This window comes from Nomascus leucogenys, chromosome 12 (assembly GCF_006542625.1).
Source record: "Nomascus leucogenys isolate Asia chromosome 12, Asia_NLE_v1, whole genome shotgun sequence".
In the NCBI taxonomy this organism is placed as follows: domain Eukaryota; kingdom Metazoa; phylum Chordata; class Mammalia; order Primates; family Hylobatidae; genus Nomascus; species Nomascus leucogenys.
This window is the reverse complement of record NC_044392.1, coordinates 59,431,851-59,453,213: the sequence shown is the minus strand read 5'-3', so window position 1 is coordinate 59,453,213 and position 21,363 is coordinate 59,431,851. Positions and strand designations below refer to the sequence as shown.

Below are 21,363 nucleotides of genomic sequence, written 5' to 3'. Positions count from 1 at the left end.
TCCCAGGCCTATAAAGCTCTCTGTGGCCCAAGGATTCATTCTACCTTGAGATAATAATGCAGGATCTTTGGAGGAACCTAGCGTGCTCAGCAGTCCCACACAAGTAAAGCAAAAAAGTTTTTGTTTCTTTTCAAATGTCTAAAATTTCAAACTTTATTTTCATCCTTAAACTATTTTCTGACCTTTGGAAAACCAATGCAAGTTTGAAAACTATTTTGTTTTAAAAAGCATACATACCATTCACATACAGCATAACACATGTTATAATTACTGCTAATGGTGCGGGTATAAGTGCATATCTGTGTCTTGAATGACCTATAAAAAAAAAGAAAAGAAATTCAACTAGTTGAACTGATCAGAATGGATCCTCATTATTTGCAGATTCCACCTTGCGATTTGCTTATTTACTGAAATTTATTTGTAATCCACAAATCAATACCCATAGCAGTCATTCTCAGACGTAGAACAGTGATGAAAACTTTGAGTCACCCAATAAGCAGATTCCCAGCAGAGATGGAAAAAGGTAAAGCTCTGCCTTCTTGTTTCAGTTCTTACACTGTTAACAAGTGTCCTATTTGCAGTCTATTTAGTGCCATGATTTTGCATTTTTATGCTTTTTTGTTGGTGATTTCACTATTTTAAATGGTCCCAAAGTATAGTGTTGAAGTGCTGACAAGAGTTCCTAAGTGCAAGAAGGCTGCGATGTGCCTTGCAGAGAAAATAGGTGTATTAGATAAGCTTCACTTAGGCATGAGTTACAGTGCTGTTGACTATAAGTTCAATGTCAATAAATCCACACTATATATTAAGGTTTATTTAAACAGAAATACACATAAAACAAGGTTATAAACGATCATTAACAAAAATGTTATGACTAGAGGCTCACAGGAACCTACCCCTGTATCTCCCCCAGGAACATTACTTCAGTACTTGCTATTTCACTGTTAACTTGACTCTGTAGAACTACTATCAATAGCAAGATTCGACTATTTCTAAACAAACTTATATGCACAAGCTTGATACATTCCAGACCCTGTGTTATTGAATAAAAGAAGCAAATGTTCCACTAGAAGGTTTGTTTCTGACCATCTCATACTGCCAGTGGAAGCAGAACTTGGCATTGTGTTTGGTAGGGCAATTCTGGCAGTTGTATATAATAAGCCTTAAAAATATTTATCATGAAGCATCTAGACATTGCACTAAGTCATGTGCCTATAGTCTCACTAAGTCATTACAATGTTGGCCAAGTGCCTTAACCTCTCAGTGCCTCCATTTTCTCATAGGGTAACTATACTTGAGACTAATAAATATACTTATCTCATAGGGTAGTTGCATTTAAGAACAGCTGTTATATACTGTCATTAACCTATTGAGTAGATGTTATTGGTATCTCCATTAATATCTTGTGACTCTGCAATTCCATTTCTAAGATGTCATCCTGGGGAAACTATCAATGATGTGCCCTTCTTCTCCCCGCAAAAAGGCACAAAGGTATTTACTGCAGCCTTACTTAATATACCATAAGGCAAAAACAACCTAAGTTGTTTTCACAGCAGCTCCTTGCTTTCACAAAAAACTGTGGTATGTTCATGAGGTAAACTCTATCCAGCTATTGAAAATCCAAAATCAGAGTACACAATGCACTGCTAAAGGATTGGGGAGGGGTCACTAAGAACAAACGTGACATGGATATGGGAAAGGAGGGAAAGGAAGGGAGAGGAGGAAGAGAGAAAGAAACTGAATGAATAAATGAGAATAAGGATATGATCATACTTTCCTTTTATGAGTAACACAGGTGTGTTGGAACAAATAGGCAGTCACCTATTGGTCAGATTTGAGAAGACCCTGGCCAGAAACTGCTAGGTGCCCCTGAACATCATTTTCCCTTCTTTAGTAGCAAAATTCAGATTTTCTTTGGCAATAATACTCCCCAAGTAGTGTTTGTATACTTCCTTCAGGTGGTATATGATGCCTGGTTGCTTTTCTTTTCATGATGTCAGTGCCATTGAAGATCATTGTCTAGAGCCATAATTTCATCAAGGGTTTGCAAAGTGGTTTAGTCTATCATTCCTTCTTTACTAACTACAATCTTCACATAAAGATAAACTGCCCCTCATCAACAATGTGGTTACTCTGAGGTTCAATTTATATAGGAAAAGCAGCATTTCATTCTTCTCTTTCTTTATCATTTTTCAAAATAATGAGTTAGCTCCCAAGCATTCTCTAGAGATGACCAATGAGTTTTCAAATTTGTTTTTAATACATTACAAACTCATGAACTGAGCAAAATTGATGTGTTTCAATCTACTGAAGTTGTTATTCTTATTGATGTTCCAATTGTCTTATTTTTGGCCAGAGGGAACCTCTTCAGAGTGGCTCCTGAGTCCTGTTGGTACCATCATGGTAAGTCTTTTTGATAGCTTTCTTGTTATGTGGTAAAATAAGATATTCAAGGCTTATTTTAATGCATTCCATGCCCAAGGTATAGAATCAGCCAACTGTCCCAAAGGCCCTGGTTCATTTTCATGGGAAATGATAATTAGGTACCATAATCTGGGTGAAGGTGGCCAATCATCCCGGTTTTCCTGAAACTGAAGAGTTTCCTGGGATGTGAAATTTGGGTGCTGAAACTGGGAAGTCTGGGCATGCCAGGTAACACTGGTCACCCAAATCTGGGTCCAAGAAGCATGCAAATTGCTACAGGACTGGCTTTTGTTTCTAGAACATTTCAATGGACATAACCAGGAAATACGCAATTTTCTAAGAGACAAAATACATTAATGGGTCATGCTGGCATTATGTTGAACCCTGTTAAGCTGCCAAGATTCAATGGTTTTTGACTACAGAAACAGCAATTTCATATGGTTCAAATTAATACCTTTAAATAAATCCAGGGCTACAGTGTTTACTTAAGCTAATCAATTTACAGCTGAATCTCCTTTCTTTCATGCCAAACATCCCAATATTCACTAATAACAATATAAATATTCATTTGCATTTTCCTGCAATACATACTCAACAGTAACCAAATACCAGCATTACTGCTAACTATATAATTACTTAAAACATTACAATTTTTTTCTTTGTAGTCCTTTTTATCCTTAGAATGCAGTCCCTTGAAATACGCACCCAAATTACTATGTTTTTAACACACTTGGAATGGTTCCTCTATTTGGGGTTATTCCACAAACTTGATTCATGGCTTAGTACATTAGCTTCACTTGGCTTTAAATATTTTTGAGTTTCAGGTTCACAACAAAACTGAGCAGAAGTTACAGAAAGTTTGCATATACATCCTGCCCCTACACATGCATAGCCTCCCCATTATCAATATCCCTCACCAGAGTGGTACATTTTTTAGAATTAATGAAACCACTCTGATACATCATTATCATTAAAAAATCCATACTTTACATTAGCATTCAGTTGTACATTCTGTGGGTTTGGACAAATGTATAATAACATCGTTACAGTATCATACAGAGTATTTTCACTTCCCCCAAACTCCTCTGTGTTCCACCTTTTCATATCCCCTGCCAACCACTAATCTTTTTACAGTCTCCACAGTTTTGCCTTTTCCAGAATGTCATATAGGTAAAATTTACATAGCATGTAGCCTGTTCAGATTGGATTCTTTGACTTAGTAATATGCATTTAAGTTTCCTCCATGTCTTTTCATGGCTTGATAGTTCTTTTCAGTGCTGAATAATATTCTATTGTCTGTATGTACCACAGTTTATTTGTCCATTCACTTACTGAAGGACATCTTGGTTGCTTCCAAGTTTTGACAATTATTAATAAAGATGCTATAACCATCCATGTGAAGGTTTTTATGTCAACATAAGTTTTTAATGCCTTTGGGTAAATAGCAAGAAGCATGACAATTGTGTTGAATGGTAAGAGTATGTACAGTTTTGTAAGAAACTGCCAAACTGTCTTCCAAAGTGGCTGTACCATTTTGCATTCCCACCTGCAATGAATGAGAGTTGCTCCACATCCTCACTGGCATTTGGTGCTGTCAGTGTTCTAGATTTTGGCCAGTGTGATAGGCGTGAAGTGGTATTTCACTGTTGTCTTAGTTTCCATTTCCCTGTTGCCTGTTGACATAGGACATGCCCAGCTAATTTTTGTATTTTTACAAAATAGAAAATAGTAGAAATGGGGTTTCCCCATGTTGGCCAGGCTGGTCTTGAACTCCTGACCTCAGGTGATCCTCCTGCCTCGGCCTCCCAAAGTGCTGGGATTACAGACGTGAGCCACTGCACCCGGCCCAGGAGTATCTTTTTATATCCCTATTTGCCATCTGTATATCTTCTTTGGAGAGGTGTGTGATGAGGTCTTTGACTCATTTTTTAATTGGGTTGTTTGTGTTTTTCTTGTTGAGTTTTAAGAGTTTTTTGTATATTTTGTATAATAGTCTTTTATCAGATGTGTCTTTTGCAAATATTTTCTCCCAGTCTGTGGCTTGGCTTCTCATTCTCTTGAAATTGTCTTTCATAGAGCAATGTTTTTAATTTTAATGAAGAACAGCTTACCAATTCTTTCTTTCATGAATCATGTCTTCGGTGTCGTATCTAAAAAGTCATCATATCCAAAGTTATCTAGGTTTTCTCTTATGTTTTGGGAGTCTTATGGTTTTGCATTTCACATTTAGATCTATGGTCCATTTTGAGTAAAATTTTGTGAAGGGCATAAGGTCTGTGTTTAGATTCATTTTTTTTTGCATGTGGATGTCCAGTTGTTACAGCACTATTTGTTGAAAAGATCATCTTTGCTCCATTGTATTGCCTTTGCTCCTTTGCCAAAGATCAGTTGACCATATTTATGTTGGTTTATTTCTGGGCTCTCTATTCTGATTCACTGATCTATTTGTCTTTTATTTTTCCACCAATACCACACTATGTTGACTACTGTAGCTTTATAGTAAGTCTTGAAGTTGAGTAGTATCAGTCCTCCAATTTTGTTCTCCTTCAATATTTTGCTGGCTATTCTGGTCATTTGCCTGCCCATTTAACCTTAAAATCAGTTTGTTGATATCCACAAATGACTTCTGATATTTTGCTTGGGATTGCACTGAATTTATAGAGCAAATTGGAAATAACTGACATCTTCACAATAAGGAGTCTTCCTATCTATGAACATAGAATATCTCTCCATTTATGTAGTTCTTCTTTGATTTTGTTCATCAGTTTTGTTGATTTTCTCATATAAATCTGGTACATATTTTGTTATTGTACCTAAGTATTGCATTTTTGGGGTGCTAAGGTAAATGCTGTTGTGTTTTAAACTTCAGATTCCACTTGTTCATTGCTGTTATAGAAAAGTGATTGACTTTTGTATATTAACTTTGTATCCTACAACTGTGCTATAGTTTTTTATTAGTTCCAGGAGGTTTTTGGTCAATTTGTTTGGATTGTATACATAGATATTCATGTCATCTGAGAACTAAAACAATTTTCTTTCTTTCTTCTCATCTGTATAACTTTTATTTCCTTTTCTTGTCTTATGGCATTAGTTAGTGCTTATAGTACAATATTGAAAAGGAGTGGTGAGAAGAACATTCTTTCCTTGTTCCTAGTCTTAGTGGGAAAGCTTCAAGTTTCTCACCATTACAGATGATGTTAGCTGCAGGGTTTTTTGTAGGCATTTGTTAAGAAGTTGAAAAAGTTTCCCCTCTATTCCTAGTTTATTGAGAGTTTTTATCATAAATTGATATTGGATTTTGTCAAATGCTTTTTCTGTACCTATTGGTATGATCATGTGATTTTTCTTTCATAGTCTGTCAATGTGATGGATTACATTAATTGATTTTCATATGTTGAACCTGCCTTGCACACCTGAGATAAATACCATTTAGTCATGATGTATAATTCTTTCTATATGCTGTTGGATCCAATTTGCTAACACTTTGTTTAAGGTTTCTACATGTATGTTCATGAGAAATATTTGTCTTAATTTTCTTTTCTTGTATTGTTCTTTGGTTTTAGCACAAGAATAATGCTGGCCTCATAAAATGAGTTGGAAAGTATGCCCTCTGCTCCTATCTTCTAAAAGAGATTGTAAAGAATTAGTATTTCTTCCTTAAATATCTGGTAGAATTCACCAATGAACCCATCTGAACCTGGTGCTTTCTGTTTTGGAAGATTATTAATTATTGATTTGATTTATTTAAACTGCCAGGCTGAAGTGATCCTCCCACCTCAGTCTCCCAAGTAGCTAGGACTACAGACACATGCCACAACACCTCAGTAACCTTTTAATTTTTAGTAGAGATAGGGTCTCCCTATGTTGCCCAGGCTGGTCTTGAACTCTCAGCCTCAAGCAATCCTCTTGTCTTGGCCTCACAAAGTGTTGGGACTACAGGCATAAGCCACTGCACGCAGCCTTCTTTCTCAATTTTTCAAAGCAGAGTGCACATTCTTAATCACTATTCCTCCCAGTGGAAAGTTATAAAAGTCACAAGAGACCAACTTAAATCAGTCCCAAAATTCTCCTACTTCTGTTTCTGCCTGTTACATTTCATCTGGTTCAAACTTTGTTCAAATATTCTTAACATTCTTCATCTCAGTCTACATAATATTATTTCCTATGTTGCATTTCTTTCCTTCTTCTCCTTTTTCCTACTTGCACATATTTTTGTGTTTCTATGATGAATTTTTCCAATTTCTCCCATTTTTCTTAGGAGTAAGATCAAAGGATCTTCTTTTGAGGCTCTACCTTCAGAGTCCTTCAGTGACTTACTCCCTGCAGGTAACATAATGTCCACCCCAGCTATGAAAGAAAGATCATCTAGTTGAACTCAGAACAATGTTTGTTCTACATAACTTCAGGTCGGAGCTGAACAATGTTTCTTTTATGTTCTTGGTCCATAAATGTGGACAACAGTTGGAAACTGGTACTCTAAAGAATATCCTCTTGCCCACCCCTTCAAAAAATGTGCACTTTCCCTAGGCTCCCATTCAGAGTTCTGTGTCAATGTGGAGGGTGTTACAATCACCCTACTTCTTCCCAGCAGTTATCTAAAAGAGAATGGTGAAGTCCACTGGGTTTCTTTACCTGGAAATAACCTTTGACTCTCAAAGGTACTCAGATTTTATTCTCCTCTTTCACAGCCAAATATATAACTGGCCTATTGGACTACCCCTCTTCTTACTTAAAGCCCAGGAATCTGGTTCCTACCCTCATCTATTCACAAGGTCTGTCAACAATGACCTCCTAAGTGCCAAATCCACAACCTCTTCTACATTGTCCTCCTTAAACCATTGGCTGTATATAATGTTATACCAAATGTCCTCTCTTGAAACTCTTCCTGTATCCTGAATAACAACTAGCAGTTTTATAGTGACTGACTAACCATCAATACTCTTTCCCACATGCTATTTTATTTAATTTCCTCAGCCCTTGTAAAGTAAGTATTATTATCCCCCACATTCACACTGCCAGTAAGCAATGAAATCAGGTCTAGGACCCAGATTTTCTCGCTCCGAATCCCATGTTCTCTTCTATCCAGAATTTTCTCCTGCCCTCAACATCTCAATGTTCTAATCTGCATAAGTCTATCTATATTCACGGGCTGCCATAAACCAGCTTTCTGACCTTGAGGTCTCTGAACATCTGTAGCACAGGCATAAAACCTCCATGCTATGTACTCTGACCGCAAATAAGGAGATAAGGAGGAGCAAACTGTAGGAGCATGACACAAAGCCAAGAAATAATTGCTCACTAGCTTTCTTTCCATCTCCCAATGCCTTGGAGCTGCAATTTTCAAATGGTTTACCAATGGAAGTAAATTCCAAATTCCAGATTATAATTCTCCATCTCTGAGTCATCTTCTTACTTTCACTTCCCAATACAGTGGGGAAGACACAGTGCTTTGAGTTCAGATGGAGTTGGATGTCAAATCCTGGCTTTGCTCTTAATAAATGTGTATATTTGGTCAAGTTATTTAACCTCACTGTGCCTCAGATTCCTCCTTTATAAATACCCACACCACTGGGTTGTTGTGTGGATTAAATGTGACACATTTATGTAAATCATTTACAGGAGTTTGTTGTGGAGCAGGCCTTCAGTAAGTATTAGTTCCTTCCCCCAATACAATATGAGGTGGACAAGAACTCTGTCCTCAATCTTAACTGTCTCTAAAATTCTCCTTTAAATTGTGTTTAACTAGTTAGTAACCCCATCACCCCATTTCTGGGCTGCAGTGATGGTATGACAGTAGATGTCATGACTAAAATGACCACACACCACAAAAAGGTCCTACTAGACAAAATGTTACAAGAAACATGAGATAATGAGGCAAAAAATTAAGTTACATTTGACCAATATCAACTATGTATATCTATATGGTATGGGTTTCTCTAGCTCATTCCTATGAATAAATCAAAGAAAACTAAAATTTGATTTATTTTGAAACGTATAGAAAGTCAGGATGGTATTATACAAAAACACTCTGGAATTCAAAGACCTAAATTTTAATTCTATCTCCAATACTTAAGTGACCTTGGGCAAGTCACCCCACCTGGTTGACCCTGTCTCCTCATTCTTTTTTTTTTTTTTTTTAGACGGAGTCTCACTCTGTCACCCAGGCTGGAGTGCAGTGGCACGGTCTCGGCTCACTGCCAGCTCCGCCTCCCGGGTTCACGCCATTCTCCTGCCTCAGCCTCCTGAGTAGCTGGGACTACAGGTGCCCGCCAACACGCCCAACTAATTTTTTGTATTTTTAGTAGAGATGGGGTTTCACCGTGTTAGCCAGGATGGTCTCAATCTCCTGACCTTGTGATCCGCCCGCCTCAGCCTCCCAAAGTGTTGGGATTACAGGCGTGAGCTACCGCACCCAGCTACCTGTCTCCTCATTCTTAAAAGGTAAGTAACAACTGTCTGGCCAATCTAAAATAATAGTGGTGAGGAGCAAATGAGGCATTTATTTGAAGGGTTTGCTAAAGGAGAGCAGGCTAGTCAATGTGAGTTAGTTTGCTTCACTGATAAAGCATTGGAAAGTTTAGATGAGAAATCAAAACCTGAAAAAGTAAGATCTAGTATTTAACTGTTACACTTGCATGGATTTGTATCTATTATGATGCATGTGGTTCCACACAAAAGCATTCAAAAATCATCTCAGAAAAAAAAAAAAAAGATCTTAGACTGTTACTGTTCAAAAGAACCATTAAGATCATTAAGTTCAGCTCCTGGTTTGCATTTTAAAAGGAGAAGGTCCTCCAATATTTGGTTAACAGAAACCAGGGCCAGAAGCCCAGATGTATGTCTCAGATGTCAACACTACTCCAGGATTTAAACCTAAGACCTATCAAGCAACATTCCTCAAACTTTCAAAATCTATTGTATATATGTGAACTATCAATTTGGAAGAAAATGTAAAAGAAGGATAAATCACCATTATTTAATAATTAAAAGAATTTTTTCAAATTAATAGTACTTACTTCAAATCAATAAGAGGAATATTATTCCTCTTATGATCTTTTACCAGACTGTCTACAGGGAAAGTAATCTTACTTTCAGTAAAAGTCTTCAAATTCTAATGGCAAACATAAAGTTAAAACTGGTGCAAGGGCAAAACCTTTAAAAATCCCCTAAAATATTCCATGTAATTCTATAGAGGGATCTTACTCAGCAATTATTTCCTTCAAGTATTTTGTCTCTTGGAACACTTAAAACTTTTCAAGATTTCAACTTGCTTGCTCTGTCTATATGTGGTCATCTTCTTCCTCCTTGTCAGTTAGATGCAGCACACATATACCAAAAGGCAAAAGCACACTGGTTTTATTTTTTGTTGTTCCCGTTATAAAGCAACTATCTGCTTTTACAACAAATTGCATTTCCATATCGTATGCCTTGGGTATTATGTAACACTCAAAAGGTGGAATTAATGAAGGAATGTTTGCTCCAAGCTTAACTATTATAACTTTGCAGCTTGTTTTAAAAACTTCTTGCAATTGTGTGACTTGTACAAACAGTGCTCCTTTGAGTGACACCTCTGTGGGTTTGATCTTTTCTCTGTCTTCAAAAATCAAATCTATCAGTTATAAATTGGGACTCATTTGCACTTTTTCTTTTTTTCTCCATGTTTCATGACTTTAATAGAATATTCTAACTATTATGTACAAATTGAAAACACTGTATTCAGTTATAAATGTGTTCTAAGGTTAGGCTGAGCACTCCCTACAGGCCTGGTCAGTGCGGACACGGCCATCCCCGGCTGCCAGAGAGTGCTGTCACCCACTTGGAAACCCCACTCGCCAGCCACCAACCCGTCACACCAACCAGGACCTTCAGACAGGATGAATGGTGGGGCCCAGCAATGGGACTACTGAGAAAGCAGGACTTGACGCTCATATGCTCAAATGAAACACAGGACTTCCCAGCCCAGCCCCTCACTGGAGAAGACCGCTGGATCCCGACTCCGGCAGCAGCGCGGTGCCTGTGTCACGAGGACAGGCTCGCGTCTTCAGCCCTGGTGGCAGGAAGCAGTGTTTCTTCTGCACAGCCCTTGCTCCTACTAGGAAGTGGCACATCTTCGTGCTCAGGTCACCAGGGTGGTTCAGAAATGGCAAGGACGAGCGACAGCAAAAGGCCGCAGTCCTCATAGGCAAGAAGGGATAAATAAATATGAGGTGACCCGTGGCAGCTCTCTGAGCTGGTGTCCCACAACCCTGACCCAACCCTAAAAAAAGAAAATCAAAAAGCAACATCCTAAGGAGAACATGGCCCTACTCTACACAGCCCTTCTGAGATGATTAGCATACAGCAGGTGATGCAGGCTGCACACTCAGCAGATTAAGCAGCTGAAAACAGCGAATGGGTTTCTTCAAATGAAAGGAAAGAATTCAGTCCAAATGCAGGAGTGGTAGGAGAGGTTCTAGATCCCTGGAACCTCATCACCAGACCTCGGCCCTTTTAGCCAAGTGATCCCCACCCCAACCCACCCCACCCCAATGGGGTCTATGGGGCCCTCCCACAGGGAAAGGCCCAGGCAAGTCCAGAGCTACAGGCACCAAGGCTGCAGAGGGTACTGGACAAAACCTCCTATTTCTGAAATGCATTTCAGTTGCCACTGTACACGTTAAGCAAAATAATAAGGAAAAAGGAAAAGTGAAAGTGAAAATCATGCACTTGAAAACAATTAGACGGAGTAAGCGCTGTCGACGGTATTGTGCCGCATGCGGCAAAGACTGAGGCCTCCCCCCACAGGCCCGGAGTCGCGACAGCCGGTCTGCCAGGCGCCTACCTCCACTTCCTGCTGCTGCTTGCATTCCGCCGGCTGGCTGGGTTCCTTGTTGGGATTAATTTCTACCTCATCCTCATCTTCTCCCTCCTCGTTACCTTCTAATTCGCCCTCTTCTTCATCTTCGTCAAAATTGTCGTCATCCTCTAAGGCCTCTCCAGTGAAGTACAGCACAGCCTGCGGGACTATCCGCTCACAGAAAAAGTGTCCAATTTCAAAATCAGAGGCTAATACGAATTCAGAATCTTTATCCAGTGATTCTCTATCCCCAGATGCTTTCAGTGGATTGAAGAAGTTGAAAAATGACTCATTGGATACTTGTTTGGTAATTGTTCTAACAGTGCCTGGACCCTTACGCTTCTGCTTTTTCTTGATGGTTTTGACAATAACATTCTTTCCTTTCTTCCAGTCAATAGTATACCCGTCGCAGTCCATGATCTCAGGACCTGCAAATAAAAAGGGATCAGCCTTATCTGGTTCTGATTTCATCTTGCAGGTTTTTCTCAGGACTGAGTTGGCAAAGTAGTCGTTGGGTTCAAAGTGAAACTCTTAATATAAAAGACATAGGCTGTCCAGGGTCAGAAAACTTCACTTTAATATCCTGCAGGTGTTTCAAGATTGGTTCATCATATTCCTGGACCAATTCACTTAGCATATCTACATTTCTAAATATGGTAAACCAGAACTCTGGAATTCCTTTGGGATTTGGCTATTCAGCTGTTGCTGCTGCTTTTTCTGTTATGACTACTTTATTTTTCATGTCTCCAGCCAATTTCTCCTCCTCTTCATTTTCACTGTGCCATTCTGATTCCATATCAGATGTTGGTTCAACATCACCGGTGATAAATTCTCTTCTCTTGTCAAAGAGAGGCTGGTATAATGCTGCATATTTTCTTTCCAAGTCATGAACTTCTTCAAATAACTTGGCTCCTATATGAGCGCATCTCACCTGAATTGGTTTCAATGCATTAATTCTTCTTTTTAGCTTTAGGTAAAGTTTCGATGTAGCTGGAAGGGGTTGTCAAGTCGCTGGCATTGTCAAGTCGCTCCTGTAAAGCTGCCAAAACTCCAGGATTCTGCATCACCTGATCCATGAGCTTTTCCATCTTACTTGCATTTTTAGCAGCTTCCACGAAATCTGAAGGAACCCCATCTGAAAAACTGTATTCTGCCGTCTGAATGTTTTTATCCCCTTGTCTGGTAAACCAAGTCCCATGAGTAACTAGGCTAAGGCACTCAGGCCAGTCCTCGGGGAGCGAGCACACGCCGCCCATCTCGCTTGCACCGCACAGCTCCCAACAACTAAGATGCAATGCCAAGGACTTTCTTCCCCATCAGACATGCCCTCGTCCACACGAAACTTACAATCAAAACCCCAGTTAGCCCAGCCTGACCCCATAGATGCTCACGATGACCATCGCCCTATGGAAAAACTCAAATTCCTAAACATCTAATAAAGAGGTCCTGGACGTCTCCACCTTAAAAACGGGAAGCCTGAACGCTCCTCCGGGTGCGCCGCGGCCCTCGGGGTACGCGGGGCTGGCTGGTCTAGCGGGAGATTTGAGCTGCCGGCCCCCACTCGCCGCCCTCTATGCCTCCTCCGTCGGGCCACCGCCGAGGAAGCCGCGCAGAACAAAGCGACTTGACCTTCAGGGCAGTGGGAGGCCGGGCAGGGGCGCGCCAGGTGCTGTGAGGGGCCACCCGCCAGCGCCCCAGGCCGAAGCTCCAGGCCCCAAGCCCCAGGCCCGCCGCTGCCCACCCTGACGAGGACGCTTACTTTTTCTTGAAAAATGTCTTTCCTTTCCCAAAAGTTACTCTGCTTTGTCTGAAAATAATATAACTTTAATGGCTTTAAGTTATTGTTTGAAAGGGTTCAGAAAAGACAATAAATGGGAGACTTAGAATGGCTCACCAGTTAAAATCCAAGTTTCTTATATTTCTTCTATTTGCTAATTTCCCTTATCTGTTTCAGCTGCTTGTTCAGAAAAATTTCATTCATAGACTCACCTTATCCCAGCCCTAGAGACTCATATTCTCTATTTGCCCTGGAATCCTGTTCACTATTTACAATTATATTATTCTGAAAAATAGTATTTACTATTTTCATCTCTTCTTTTATATTTTAATAAACCACTTTCAAGTCACTGAACTTTTTGTTTGTTAAACTGGGGATATAATGTAAAAAAACAGATAATAAAAATTGCAAATGTAAATAATACTAAAACAACATTAGAAAATCATAGCCAAGACAGATTGTCATGATATTAACTTAGTGTTAGGCCTAAGGAAACATATCAAATGCATGTTCCTGTAGTAGATATGTAACCCTTGAGAACATAATGATTATTAACAATATTATAAAGCAGCATTTTGAATAGTTAAAACCATGGGCTCTAGAGCCAGATAGCCTCTACTCAAAGCCAGGTTCTGCCACTTACTAGCTGTTACCTTGGGCAAACAACTTACACTCTCTCTCTGTTGGTTTCTCACCAGGAAATAGGGATAAATACTAGTACACAACTTATAGGTTGTATGAGGACTGATGTGAAGATTGAATTAATTAACATATGTATTAGAATGGTGGTCAACACAGAAAGTGCTAAATAATGTTAGCTTTGTATCTATAATGGGGTTTCTGTTAAAAATTGTAACTTGTTTTACATTTCAAAATTGTGAACCTTATGTTAGTCACCACATCTGTGGTTTGAAAGCCTCCATGACACATTTAGTTATTTACTCACCACTGCATGGGATACAGGTTGTCAAACTGATTAATGATGTTCTTTTAAATAATGGATTGCTAGCAGTACACTGTATTTCTTGTGGACGATCATTTTCCATCTTAAAATATATCTTGGTTGAGTTATGTTTACATTGCTCCATAGGACAATCCCATGAGTACATTGTAAGTTCTCGATGGCTGTTATAATCCTTCGGTATCGTGCATTGGACTTCAATGCTTCCATTAGTCAATGCACAAGTTAGTGTAGGAGATGGAAGAGGCTCTGGAAAAAAAAGTGTAATATTTAGTACAGAAAATAGTAATATTTAGACTTATCATCTGCAAATTTATGAAGAGCTCGCAACTTCCTTATGACCTTGAAAGGATAAGCAGACAAACTCCTTGAGCATCAAGGAGTGAGAAGTCTTTCTTTTGCTGGGTCAGATGTACCTGTTCAAATTTAACAGAATAAATTCAGACCCTGATATGGTTTGGCTCTGGGTCCCCACCCAAATCTCATCTTGAATTGTAATCCCCATGTGTCGAGGGAGGGACCTGGTGGGAGGTGATTGTACCATGGGGGATGGTTTCCCCATGCTATTCTCGTGATAGAGAGCAAGTTCTCATGACATCTGTTGGTTTAAAAGTGTGTGGCAGTTCTCTCTCTCTCCTGCTGCCTTGTGAAAAAAGTGCTTGCTTCTCCTTCGCCTTCTGCCATGATTTTAAGTTTCCCGAGGCCTCCCCAGCCATGTGAAACTGTGAGTCATTAAACCTCTTTTCTTTATAAATTACCCAGTTTCAGGTAGTTCTTTATAGCAATGTGAAAACAGACCAGTACAGGCCCCAAATCCCTTATCCTCAAGTCTTAAATCAAAAAATCTCTGAAGCCAAAAGAGTCTTCACAAATTGGTAGCAAAATCATTTAGCTGCAAATCCTGACCTGACCTGAATTAACACAAGGATTTGAGTCTTTATTTTCTCACTTACTTCAAATATTCATTATCGTTTCACCACAAAAATATTTCTGTGCTTGGCAGGACACAGTGGCTCATGGCTATACTCCCAGCACTTTGGGAGGCAGGGGCAGGAGGATGGCTTGAGGCCAGGAGTTCAAGACCAGCCTGAGCAACATAGCAAGACCCTGTCTTTATAAAAAGTTTAAAGATTAGCCAGCCATGATGGCTCCTGCCTATAGTCTCAGCTACTTGGAACTACTTGAACCAAGGAATCTGAAGCTACAGTGAGTTATGATTGTGCCAGGGCACTCTAGCTCACTGCACACAGTGGGCTATGATTGCATCAGACTGAGACCTTGTCTCTAAATATATAGGAATGAAGTAAATGCTTGTTCCTATGCTTGACCCATAGGGTGCTCCCCATAATTAAGTGAGGTGCTTAATATGCAGAGGAAATACCTTGTATTACCTTTCCAAAATGTAAAAAAATAATTTTAATTCCATAACACATCTGACTCAACACATTTTGTGAAAGGTGGAGCTACACAGAGCCTTGTCGGGCCCTGCCTATTGGTTGGGCTGGACCTGTTAATAGGCAGTGCAGGGTGCAGCATGTGTCACAGATCTGCCTGTCCAGAGGCCTCACTCCCACCCTTCCTCTAGGAAGCGCCTCCTATTGGCTAAGGCCACGTGGACCTACAAGGATGAGTTAAGACACTAACATGTCACATTCTGCCATTGTTGCCCCTTAAAAGACTCAAGGCTAATTACTTTGTCCTATTAGTCATTTATTTGTTAATTCATATGCCTTCTTGCATCTCAGCTACCCTCCAGCAATTAATCGTAAGAGGCTTGAGGAAACATGCAAAAACATATGTAATATACAACAATGGTCATGGTAGCACTGGGATAATAAAGTATTGATACATTATAAACGTCTACTAAAAAGAGCATTTAAGTAAATTTAGGTTCGCCAAGATAATGGAATACTATGTTGTCATTTAAAATGATGTTTTCTAAGACAAGTTAATGCTTATGCTCCAATTATAATCTGAAAAATAAAAGTGTTTAATGGTTCCCCCATCTTCTCCTCCTGAATTCCCTCTCGCTCAGTTAAATAATGTACCCAGCCTGCCTTGGTAGAAACCAGAGTCACACACTGACTTCCCTTTCTACTTGGGGCTTCCTAGTTTTTAAGTTTAATCTAGCTCACACAAGTCCTTACATACTTCCTTAAGATTTTCTTTAATTAAAAAGACTTTTAATCATCTTTTAAGCAGTGGAATTTCTCTGAATTAAATCTTCAGTGGCAATCCAGTCCAATGGATAAGAAGTTGCTCTAGTTGACTCAAAATTGAAAGCCTAGAGCCCTGCCCCCCTAACTTCCTCTGGTCCCTTTTGCCCACCCCACCCCATAGCAGCCCTCAGGGGACTTCCAAGGAACATGCATCCCCAAAATAGTTCAAAAATGCCTGTTCTCAGTATTTCATATACTTATGCCTGCCTCTGTAACTAGGCTGGGCATTTCTCAGGTGCAGAAAACCAAGCTTTCTACTTCCTGAGAAATGGTCCTTTAAATCATTTCTCAAATTTTAAGGTGCCTAAGAATAACCAAGGGTGCTTGTTAAAAATACAGATTCCTGAGCCCCACCATCCCAGGTGCTTCTGATGTATGTGGCCTGTTTGTTCTGTTACAGATTCTAATGTATTGATCGAGCTCTGTCAATGTCTAGTCTTTCACCCAGCACTTTCTGAACTGAACAGAGGTGCATCATCAGCCCCAGAGACTGTGCATCTTTGGAGGGCAAAGACTAGGTATGACTCACCTTTCAACCACAGCACGTGACATAATGCAAGGCACAAAGATGGCTCCTCACAAGCAGTACTGGACAGATGGGGAGACAGATGGATAGAAGGATAGATTCAGAGAGACAGTCTTCAAATAAAATGTAAATTCTTCTGCCAGGTATCTCCAAAGAGGTACAGTATGGTGTTTAGCATGGACTCAGAAGCCCAACTGCCTGAGTTCATATCCCAGCTTCATGACTAAGAGCCATTTGACATTGGGCAAGTTACTTAAGTCACCTTGTGTCTAGGTTTCCTCCTCTCTACAAAAAGGACACAAATAGTACTTCCTCTATCAGACTGTAATGAGATTAAATGAGTTAATACAGATAATAATCAATATATGAATTAACATGTAGTGCCTGCACAGAATAAGTGCTTAACAAATGCTAGCTGTAACAGAGCACACAGCCATTGGCTGTGAGTTTCCAACTCCAGGAAGCCAAGGCTCCCCAGAGGGTATGTGATACGATGAGAAGAGTCACTGAGTAGGAGTTGGGAGGTTTGATCAAGCCTTAGCCTTGGCCTGCTGTGTGACCTGGGGCCACAGTCCTTTTAGGAGCTGGAAGAGTTTTAAGAAAGCATCCATCCAGGTCTCTTGTTCTACATACAGAGAAACGGACTCCTAAACTGTCTTATTTTCATCTGTGAAAGGGAATGCTGTATCAGGTCATTGTAAAGGTCAAACAGAATATGACTGAATGCCACATGCAGAGTTTGTAAAAAAAGAAAAGAAAAGAAAAGAAAAGAAAACAGAATATGAAAGTAACTTGAGGGGAAACATGAAGAAGAGTTAGTATTATCTTCTAAGTTGCTAGAACTCCCTTGACTATATAGAGGCTCTTTCTGACTATCTCATTGCACAACAGTTGCCAGATGGCAAATGTAGAAGTGCCTATCCAACTCATCTAAAAGTGTGCAAGCCTTTATGCAGCAGCTAGATCACAGTTTCTACACCTCAGATCTTTTCCTTCTATAAATCTTTCACATTTTCTTGCTGCCCGTGGGACTAACCACAGCTGTATCTAACAAATATTGGTTATACCTCTACTTTAAGCAGCATTAAACTGGCAAGAAATGTGCCTACTTCCTCCTTAAGACAATTAGTCAATTTATAATTAATGAATTGAGTTCACTGCTGTGTAAAAAATGAGAACTTCTTACACATATCTGATGACATTTTATAGAAATATGTGTATATTTTCACGAATTTTAGTAAAGGTCAAGTATCAATCCAGCCCAGTTAAGGACAGGGCAGTTAATTCTACTTACATAAAAATCATCATCTGAGATGTGATGAAGGTCCATAAAAAGATGGGAAAGGACTAATAAACCTCAGAAGTAGAAATTTTAAGGGGACTTTTGGGTATAGAAGAAAGCCAGATCTCAATGTACACACAGAAGGAAGTAGATGCCCTGAATTTAGGAAGTGCCAGGAAATCCCCCTGTCCAAAATATACTCGCTGGAAGTCTCCTATTAGGTCTGGTGTCTCTAGAAGATTACCAGTTTACTAAAACAAGTGTTAACATTACCTCAAGGAAGTATGACTTCCTCATTTCTTAAAAAAAAAAATAGTATGACCAATCATTTTATCATGCAGATATGAAACCTAGAGTCATCTTATGTCTTTTTACAACCAAAACCTACATCTTGCGGACTCTTTCTTGGACCCTCTATCTACCTGGATGATAGTAGCTTCTAACTTGACATCTCTTCTCTTTAATCCATCATAAGTATGCACCATCACATTAATCTTCCAAAAATGTATTTTATCAAGTCACTTCCTTGCTCCAGTATAGGATACAATGGGTCCCCACTGCTACAAGCTGATGTCCAGACTCTCAAACCAGGACTTTAAGTCCCATACTCAATATTATCAATATCACTGCCTCCTGATCAAAACTCACCTCCCCTGTACTTTACTCCTCTGCAGGCTTCCTAAGGTCTATCCAGTTGGTCTGACTACCAAAACCATACCTTTGCTGAGGTGCCATAGAAGATTTTATTTAATTAATTTATTTAGCTAGTTATTTTGAGGCAGGGTCTTGGTCTGTCACCCAGACTGGAGTGCAGAGGCGCAATCATGGCTCACTGCAGCCTCAGCCTCCTGGGCTCAAGGGATCCTCCTACCTCAGCCTCTTGAGTAGCTGGGACTACAGGCATGCACCACCATGCCTGGTTAATTATTTTATTTTTGTAGAGATGGAGTCTTGCTATGTTGCCTAGGCTGGTCTTGAACTACTGGGCTTAAGCAACACTCCCTCCTCAGCCTCACAAAGTGCTGGGATTATAGCCTTAAGCCACAATGCCCAGCCTAGAATATTTTAAATTAAATTATTTTAAAACATTTCATCAAGTTTAAGAGGAGAAATTTATTCAAATGTTTTGAACTTAGTTTTACAAACTCTATAAAAAGGGCTCTTAAAATGTGTGATCTAAATTCTGACTCAATCTTCTTGTTTGTTGGCCCTATCTATAAATTATCAGATCCCCAATGTCCATGTTTCAAAGGTTCTACTTTTTCAAGGAAATCTTCTAAGAGGATGCTTTGACATCTTAGCAAGCTGTATTTGTCTAAATAGAGTCCACAGGGGTCAGACCTCACATAGCCTTGCAGGTCACTTTACACATTTTAGTTTTAACAGAGTTAGATGGGGCCATTAGAAAGTTCCACACAGATGAGTGACATGATCTGACTTCTGTTTTAAAAAGATCATTCTGGTAGAACCAATACAACTTCCTGGTGGAGTGAATGTGGTATTCAAGAAAAAGAGAGGTATCAAGGATGACATCCAGGTTTCAGACTGACCAACTGAAAGGATGGAGCTGCCATTAACCAAAAGGGAAAAGATTTGGGGAGGAGCAGGTTTTAAGGGGAAGACAATGAGCTTACTTTTGGACATGTGATATTTGAAAGGCCAATTAGATATCTGACTGGAGAGGTACAGTGGGCAGTCAGGTATACACATAAGGAGCTCGGCGGGATACTCTGGGCTAGAGCTCTAGATCTGTGCATTATTAGCATTGAGACGATATTTAAAGCCCTGACATGGGATGAGCTCATCCACTGGCTATGAATGCAGACAGAAAAGGAAAGAGACCCAAGGCTTAAGCCCTGATGTTTCCAGTGTTAATAGGTTGGGGAAACAAGGAAACTAGCAAAAGAAGCTGAAAAGGAATAGTCAGTGTGTTAGAAAGAAATGTGATGCCAGGCACAGTGGCTCACACCTGTAATCCCAACACTTTGGGAGGCCGAGTTAGGTGGATCACCTGAGGTCAGGAGTTTGAGACCAGCCTGACCAACATGGTGAAACCCCATCTCTACTAAAAATACAAAATTAGCCAGGCATGGTGGTGCATGCCTGTAATCTCAACTGTTCAGGAGGCTGAGGCAGAAGAATCGCTTGAACCCGGGAGGCATAGGTTGCAGTGAGCCAAGATCATGCCATTGCACTCCAGCCTGGGCAACAAGGGCGAAACCCCCTCTCAATAATAAAAAAAAAGAAACATGAATAGGGTGGTATCCTGGGTGTCAAGTGAAGACAGTACTTGGAGGAGGGAGTGATCAGCTATGTCAAAAGCTGCTGAGAAGTCAAGAATGACATGGATTGAGAATGAACCACTGGATTTATTAACAAGGAGGTCTAGGGGAGCTTTGGCATAGCAGTGCAGATGAAAACCTATTTGGAGTGGGTTAAAAGTGAATATAAGGGATCAGAATAAGTGAATATGGATGACTTCTTCAAGGAGATTTTCTACAAAGTGAAGACAGCGGTGGTGGTTGCTGGAGAGGTACAGGGATCATGAGAAAGTTTTAATGACAGTATATATGGATGCCGCTTAAAATGAACCATCAACTTATGGGGGAAATTCTCATCAGGAGAGAGTGGGTAGAAGCACTAAGGTGATATTCCCAAGGATGGCGAGAGGAGATGGGATCCAGGGCACGTGTGGAAAGTTTAACTTCAGGTGAGAACTCAGAAAGTCCATTCATATCAGGAGAGAAAGCAGGGCCTACAGGCAAAGGTACGGGGAGGAAGGTAGGCAGGTGTGAGAGCTTGTGGAAATTGCCCTCTGATTGCTTATTCGCCTTAGTGAAATAAGAAGCAAAGCCTTCAGCTGAAGAGTGAGTCTAGAGAAGGAAGTATTCAAGATTTGAGGAGAGAAAAAGTAACTGCTAGGAGAGTGGGTAAGTGAACAGGCTAGGAAATACCAGTCTTAATTGAGGTAAGTGATTAGAAATTAAAAGTGCAGGACTTTGTAGGGTGGTGTATTTTTCTGCAACCACGTGGGTGTGAGCACAGAATAGGCAAAGCACCAGACGTAATCTAGCTGTAATCTGGCCATGTGAGTATGACAAGCCAACAAAGGAGCAAGGAAGCTAAATGTGTCTGCAACGGACTGAGTCTAGTGAGTGACAACAGCACTCAGGCTGATTAGGGAGGGCAGCAGGGACATCAGGTGTGTGAAGGACTGTGCATCAGCATCATCAAGGACAGGGCATGGTGGTCAGAATGAGACACCTGACATTGAGGTAATGATGAGTTCTCGATTACATCCATGGGTAGTGGGTAACGTAGAGGACAAGATCCTTACA

At 40.1% G+C, this 21,363-nt stretch overlaps 1 protein-coding gene and 1 pseudogene across 3 annotated transcripts in view; both read right to left on the bottom strand.

Moving 5' to 3' along the window:
- Positions 1-21,363, bottom strand: part of CD58 (CD58 molecule) — a 57,448-nt gene that overhangs the window by 7,426 nt on the left and 28,659 nt on the right. For both annotated transcript variants that reach the window (XM_003268037.4, XM_030824775.1), the window contains exons 3-4: positions 13,984-14,247; positions 238-315 (exon numbers count right to left, since the gene is read on the bottom strand). In XM_003268037.4, the coding sequence (XP_003268085.2) occupies positions 238-315; positions 13,984-14,247 (342 nt within the window). The remainder of the gene's footprint in view (positions 1-237; positions 316-13,983; positions 14,248-21,363) is intronic.
- LOC105738405 lies at positions 11,141-12,516 on the bottom strand (annotated as a pseudogene). The gene has a single exon (XR_001114211.2). The product of XR_001114211.2 is annotated as a nucleosome assembly protein 1-like 4 pseudogene (transcript).